The 6,940-nt window shown below is 38.9% G+C and overlaps 1 protein-coding gene across 4 annotated transcripts in view; it reads left to right on the top strand.

The window, feature by feature from the left end:
- The window catches only part of Cep350 (centrosomal protein 350), a 137,301-nt gene that overhangs the window by 103,410 nt on the left and 26,951 nt on the right, over window positions 1–6,940 (top strand). For all 4 annotated transcript variants that reach the window (XM_028758394.1, XM_028758401.1, XM_028758385.1 and 1 more), the window contains 2 exons: window positions 2,299–2,459; window positions 5,474–5,610. In XM_028758394.1, the coding sequence (XP_028614227.1) occupies window positions 2,299–2,459; window positions 5,474–5,610 (298 nt within the window). The remainder of the gene's footprint in view (window positions 1–2,298; window positions 2,460–5,473; window positions 5,611–6,940) is intronic.

The following is a 6,940-nucleotide window of genomic DNA, read 5'->3' as shown; positions in this document are numbered from 1 at the left end:
TCACCTCCACGCGTGCCCACCGCTTCCCCAGACTCTGCTCACCTCCATGCGTGCCCACCGCTCCCCAGACTCTGCTCACCTCCATGCGTGCCCACCGTTCCCCATATCCTCTTTTCAAAAAGTATTTTTTTTTAAAGATTTATTTATTTATTTTATTTATGAGTACACTATCGCTGTCTTCAGACACACCAGAAGAGGGCATCCAATCTCATTACCGATGGTTGTGAGCCACCATGTGGTTGCTGGGATTTGAACTCAGGACCTCTGGAAGAGCAGTCAGTGCTCTTAACCACTGAGCCATCTCTCCAGCCCTTCAAAAAGTATTTATGGCAGAGCAGTCCATAAGAATAATATGCACCCAGAGAGTTGCTGGACTTCCGACCATGCCTCGTCGGCTTCTGTGAGAGTACAGTGAGAGTGCTGAGGACTGTACACAGTCCTAGACTGAGGAGATCATTCACTGTCACCAGGACCATCTTTCAGTTGTTTGCTTTTAGTTATTTCAGTAGTTGAAAATAAAAATCTTTTCCAATTCTTTCATCTAAAAACTCCAAGTTTTTCATCAACTGCTATTAATTCTTCATAACCATAGATTGTAAAAATAATTTTATTATAGGATCATAGCTGACATTCAGTTTTAAAAATACATTGATTAAAAATCATGCAGAAGGCAAAGTTTACATGTGGTCTCCTACACTTAACAAGGTAACATCTCAAGTTTCAAAAGGCACATAAATAACTCTTGGGGGTTTTGTTTGTTGTTGTTTTGTTTTCAAGTCAGGGTCTCACTATGTAGCTCTGGTTGTCCTAGAACTCACTCTATGGTTCAGTCTGGACTCAAACTCATAGAGACCAGTCTGCTTTTGCCTCCTGAGTGCTGGGATTAAAGGTGTACACCACTACACCTGGCTTAACTCTTAGTTTTTCGAGACAGATCTCATGTAGGTCAGGCTGGCCTCCTTGTACCTCCCCAGGGATGGAATTACAGGCATGTGCCACCACTCTTGGCTTAGAAACATATAACTCATCAGGCCAGAGAAGTGGATATTAGGAAAGATGATTCCTTTAACACAGACTGCAGCAAATGAACATAAAGCCTGAAGTGCTTAGAGCTTTCAACCTAAAGCCACTTATTTTTCCACAAGAGGAAGCACGTAAAAAAGATGCTCAGATGCCCTCCTCCTGTCACTGCTTGTTTTAGTATATGTTAAGTCAGTGCTGAGAGATCATGGGAACTCGGCTTTTCTTTGTAGCCCAGATATTAGGATCACACCATTTTAAAGAGATAGTACTCTTATTGCATTTCGATCGATGGTTTCTTAGGTAATTTAATCTGAGATAACCTTGTTTCAAGATGAAACAACACACATCTGAGTCTGAGGTTTCCAGTGTGAGAGTACTGAGGTGTATAGAAATGCCACCAGTGTGTGATTCTAAGAGTGTGGGAATCCTCACTATAAGCAGTGGCTTTGAACACCTGTTTGTCTCCATAAGCTCTGTATGACAGGTTGTAATGCAGAGTATTCCTGGGATGCGACCATAGCTAGGCCTCTCATGTGCAGAAATAAAATACTGGGGAGAAAGAAATTTTAATCAGTTTTACTTTAGTAATTTTTAAACCTTTTAAAGAAACAGTAGGGCATATTTTTCTTTATTTTATGTGATGATAAGACTTCAGTTAATGATTCACAGTTCAAAAATGTAAATTTTATTTTTTCCTAATTTCACTTTAAAAATATAACAGCATGTATTAATATTAATATCTAAGAAGGACAGTTATACAGTTATATGAACATCTTGCTACTAGAAATAATCTTTTACAGAAAGTACAAATTTTTCTAACATAAAAATGTAAACTTTAACTATGTATCTTGCTAAGATAGGGTTTTTCAAAATCTACTTACACTTCAACTAGTGAGCTGACAGGATTTCTCAGTAGTTAAGAATCCTTGCTTCACAAGCCTGACAACCTGAGTTCACCCCGGAACTTACAGTAGGAGAGAGTCAACTCCCAAAAGTTGTCCCCTGGCCTCCACACATATATCCACACTCATGCACACACATCATACACACACATACTCATTTTTACAATAATTATAAATAAAAACAAACGAATAGTACCATTAGAAATTAGAAAGATAATTAGGAAGACTGAAGCGAAAGGAAGATCCTTGGGAAAGCAAGCATGCATTTTATTAATAACGTTTTTCAGAAGCTCAAATTTTTAAATTTTAAATATTAACTGAAAGCATTGTAGGCTTTCTTTATTAGTTACTGAGTTAGTTTTTTTTCTTTCAGAAACTACATCTGACCAGAGCGACATTGAAGGGAGGATCCGAGCTCTGAAGGATGAGCTGCGCAAGAGAAAGTCAGTTGTGGAGCAGCTGAAGAAGGAGCAGAGAAAAAGACAAAAGGAAAGACTAAAAGCACAAGAAGCCAGTCTGCTCAGACAGCTGGAGGTGAGGCGGGCAGACGGGTTGGCGGCCAAGGTTTGTTCGTAAGAGAAGCTCGGGCATTTACTGCTAGTAAAGTAGTTATATATAGTGTCACATTTTATCATCTTTAAAAACAAATCCGAAGATATCTAAAGTATTACACTAAATACTAAATATTAAAGTAAAAAAATATCTGATGATCGTATTGGCCAGGCAGTGGTGATGTACGCCTTTAATCCCAGCACTCCGGAGGCAGAAACAGGTGGATCTCTGTGAGTTCAAGTCCAGTCTGGTCTACAGAGCGAGTCCCAGAACAGCCAGAGCTATACAGAGAAATCTATGTCTTGAAAAGATTATGGTAATGATAAAGATTATCTGTAATCTCTTAAAAAACATTAAGATGGATGGATCAAGATTGTTGTTGCCCTTCTGTTCTAGCAAGGAGGCCACACAACCCTTGGGCTAATTTGAATTTAGGGCAGCTCCTAATTCTGGCTGCAGGTTGCTTCCCTCCTAAGCTCTACAGCATTCCATAGTCTGCCTGACACTGTCTGGTTTTGCTGATGTCCTCTTTCTGTCTCCTCCTATGGGCTGGTTCCCTGGTTGCTCTTCTACCACGGTCCACTTTGTTCTCTTCCACTCCCATTTCCGTTCGTCTAGGGCCCTGGCTCAAGTTCTCAGGCCCCTTATCTGTATTATCTGCAGAGTCTCTTAGTTATTACTGCCTCTGGCTGAATTTTCTACATATCTCATCTCTGTGTCTGTCTGTCTGTCTGTCTGTCTGTCTCCCTTTCCCTCTTCCCCTTTTTCCATGCCTCTTTTACCTTTCTTTTATTTCCATTCTTTCCTTCCCTCAGCCTCCCTACAGCCTGTCTCTGGTGCCCTAGCCTAGTTGTCCTAAGTCGTGGTATTCATCAAATCCATCGGAACTCCTGCTGTTATGACAGTCTGTTCTCACATCACCACCAGAGAAAGCTGTCCAGCTTCTGCCATTTGAAATTGTTAGGCCTTCAAGTTTACCAAGTGTGAGAAAGTGCATTGCTGTGTTGAACCAAATTGTCTGTCCTTTTACTTTTTACCCATTGACTAATTTTCTTACGAAACTAAAATGGCTATTTTTATATGACAGGAACTCAGATAATTGAATGCATTTTCATTTAATCCTCATAGCAGTGAAAAGTATGAGTATTACCACTGTTTCACAGATAAGGAAACTGAGTTTCAATAAGATTAAGGATCCAGTGACACACAGCCCATAAATGATGAAGGCAGGATTTTTATTTATTTCTAATTCCAAATTCTATGTTTGTTCATGAAAATAGGTCTTTTATTAAATGTGGAAATAATAACCATTTGCATGGGTACATCATATGGTGACAGGCATGGTAACTAGTGTTTTGAAGTCAGAAGAGTAGTTATAATAAATAGCCAGCCCTAAGATAGCCACACATGCCTATAATCAGCTTAGAAGTCTGAAATAGAAATGAGAGTTCAAATCCAACCTGACCCACATAGTGAGCTCTAGATCATTCTGAGCTATATAGTGCAACCCTCACTACAGGGAAGTCAGAATAAGCAGCAGCAGAGACATGGCGGCTGTGCTGGGAGCTCTTGGGGGAGCAGGGGGAGTTCAGAGGTGGAGGTGGCGTCCAGGGACACAATGACTCCTACACTTTATCTCGTCGGAGGTGCAACTCTAAGCCATTAAAGTAATACTGGAAATAAATTAAGAATAAACAGTATTGCTGAAAAATGCTCATTGTTTTTAGTCCTAGTATTCAGAAATTTGAGGCAGGAAGATCTCAAGTTTGAGCCTAGCCTGTGCCACATACCAAATCCTGTCTCAAAAAAATGTTAGAAAAATTTTTAAAATATTCCATTGATGGAAAATCTCTAGAAAAAGTACCATATGATCCATGTCATTCAGCATCTGGCTGAACGGCTGAATAAAAATGAGAATTATGTGTTTTAAGTTTTGAAATCATATTATGTCATAGAGAAATAAATATACATGGCAATTTATATGAAAGAAGATCTATTGGACTTTATTGGTCACAGATTTAATAAATAAACTAAAATTAGATCAGTATTGCTTTCAGATCTGAGTAGCTATACCTTCTATATAGACCTATCTAGATGGGCCAGCGTGCTATATATATTTAGTTAGTGATTAATACTAGAATTTGTCAAAATATTGATAATTCTGATGAAGATAATATGGAAGATAAGAGTTATCTACCAGTCTAGTAGGGATTTTAGCCCAGACATTAAAAATTTGCGACAATTAGCAAGGATCCATCCATCATTCTTTCATTCTATAAAGATTTATTGACAATCTAGTTTAGGCCAGACATAGCTACAGCCTGAATAAAAAGTGCTGAGCTTTTATTTTCAGCTACTGTATCTAGTAGACTTACACAAGTGAGTTTACCCTCCAAATGGAAGAGACATGTAATAGAGGGTCCATCGTAAATGTATTACTAGTAATAGCTACAAAGTATTGAAGCTCTGGCTGTTAGTAAAGAGTGGACATTTTAATAACCAGGCAGCAGTGTTAGTGATTCCGACCTTCTGATTGATGATACTCAATCTCCCCCAAGTACTATTTCTTAAGAAGTTTACAGCCAGTGAAACTCAGAAACAAAACAACATAACGTCCCAGCACTAGGAGGAGGCAGAGGCAGGTGGGACTCTTCCAGATCAGCTAAAGCTACTAACCTCAATCCCCCATGCGGCCCCCCCCCCCCAAAGCCATAAAATAATAGTGTATACTGTAGAAAATAGCATACAACAAGTTAAAGATTTCAGCATGCCTGGGTGATTATTATTCATAATTTTTTTATTGAAATTATAATTTCTTGCTTCATTTTCTACAGAGGTGAAGATATGACAGGGAGCAAGGAGGGAATCTTTATATTCTGTCTTTTTACTAGTTAAATATTTAAATTATGCTATTCAAAACTTTTAAATATTCTTATGATTTAAAATACCTTTTAGAACGTTCTGCATAATAACTTCTCAAACTTTTCCAAATTTAGACGTATGATGAGTTCATTAAGAAAACTGAAGGTGAGCTCAGCCAAGATTTGGACGTATCCCCAACATCCAAACTTCAGATTAAAACTCTCTCCTCCATCTCTGAAAAACCCAAAATCAAGCCACATCCACTACACAGGTAAGAACTTTTAAAACTTAGATATATTCTGCTTTATTTGATAACAGATAAGGAAAGATTTTAAGTAGAAGTGATCTTTTAAGTAACAATAAATTATACAAGTAAAAATACTGTTGGTTTTTTTTATGGACATAAAAGTGTTACACATGACAAGTACACAGTAAATGATGAAGTGTGTATTGTTAACCTGCGCCAGGCGCAGCAGCAAGTGCAGGGCTTGGCACTACAGCAGGAGCAGAGAGTTAAGTGTAGATCCTTGGAAAACAAGGCAGTGTTTTAGAAAGCAAAAATACCTGTAATCTTTAACTCCACCACCCTGTGTCTAAACAGTTAGCTTGATAAAATATGTCATACCAAAAATCTCTATTGTGCTAAGTATATTTATTATAGCAAACTTTGTGTTTATCATAACATCCATTTATATTCATGAAACATTGGAAATAATTTTGAATTCCAAAAATGAGTGAAATATCTCAGGAAATTATGGTTCTATTCAGGTAATAGACTATTATACATCCAGTAAAAAATATACAAGGGACCAGATAGCATTAGTAGAATATATATTATACTAGTTTAAAAAGTCAAGTTATAGCAGTTAAATGGTTTAGACAGTGGGTAAGAGGCTTTTGAGAAACAAGCATATGTGGAAGAGAAGAGTGAATGGCGAAGAGAAAAAACAAGTGGGCACATCCTAAAAGGTACACATGATAGGTACTGCTGGAGTCCGGAGAGACTGGAGAAGTAAGGAAAGGCCACCCTGGGAAGGCTTTGTTCACTCAGTTTTAGTGCTCATATTTTACTGTGAGAGGATATGTGCCTTAAAGTATTCTGAGGGCTGGGACAGCTTCATGGTGGAGCACTTGCCCACCATGCACAAGACTCTGGATTTTTATCCCCGTGGGTGTAAGAAAACAGGAACAAGCTAATATGCTTTGCTGAGTGTGGTGTTTCCTGCCTGAAATGCCAGCATTCAGGAGGTTAAGGATCATGAGTTCTAAACCAACCGAGGCTCCATAGTGAGCTCCAGGTTACCCTTATATATATACTGCAACTCTTATGTATGATCCAGCCCCTCACCTAGGGGGCTAGAGAGATGGCTCAGATTTAAGAGTACTGACTGCTCTTCTAGAGGACCCTGTTCAAATCTCAGCACCCACATGGCAGCTCACAGCAGTCTGCAAACCTAAGGTCAGGCAATCTGATGAACTCTTCCAACATCTGTAACCACTGCAGCAGTTGTACATTGCAGGCAAAACACCCACACACATTTCTGGCAGGCAGGCAGGAAGGAAGGAAGGAAGGAAGGAAGGAAGGAAGGAAGGAAGGAAGG

This window comes from Grammomys surdaster, unplaced genomic scaffold, assembly GCF_004785775.1.
Source record: "Grammomys surdaster isolate TR1022 unplaced genomic scaffold, NIH_TR_1.0 130, whole genome shotgun sequence".
Classification (NCBI taxonomy): Eukaryota; Metazoa; Chordata; class Mammalia; order Rodentia; family Muridae; genus Grammomys; species Grammomys surdaster.
Note: the sequence above shows the minus strand (reverse complement) of the source record. Positions and strands in the feature narration are given on the sequence as shown.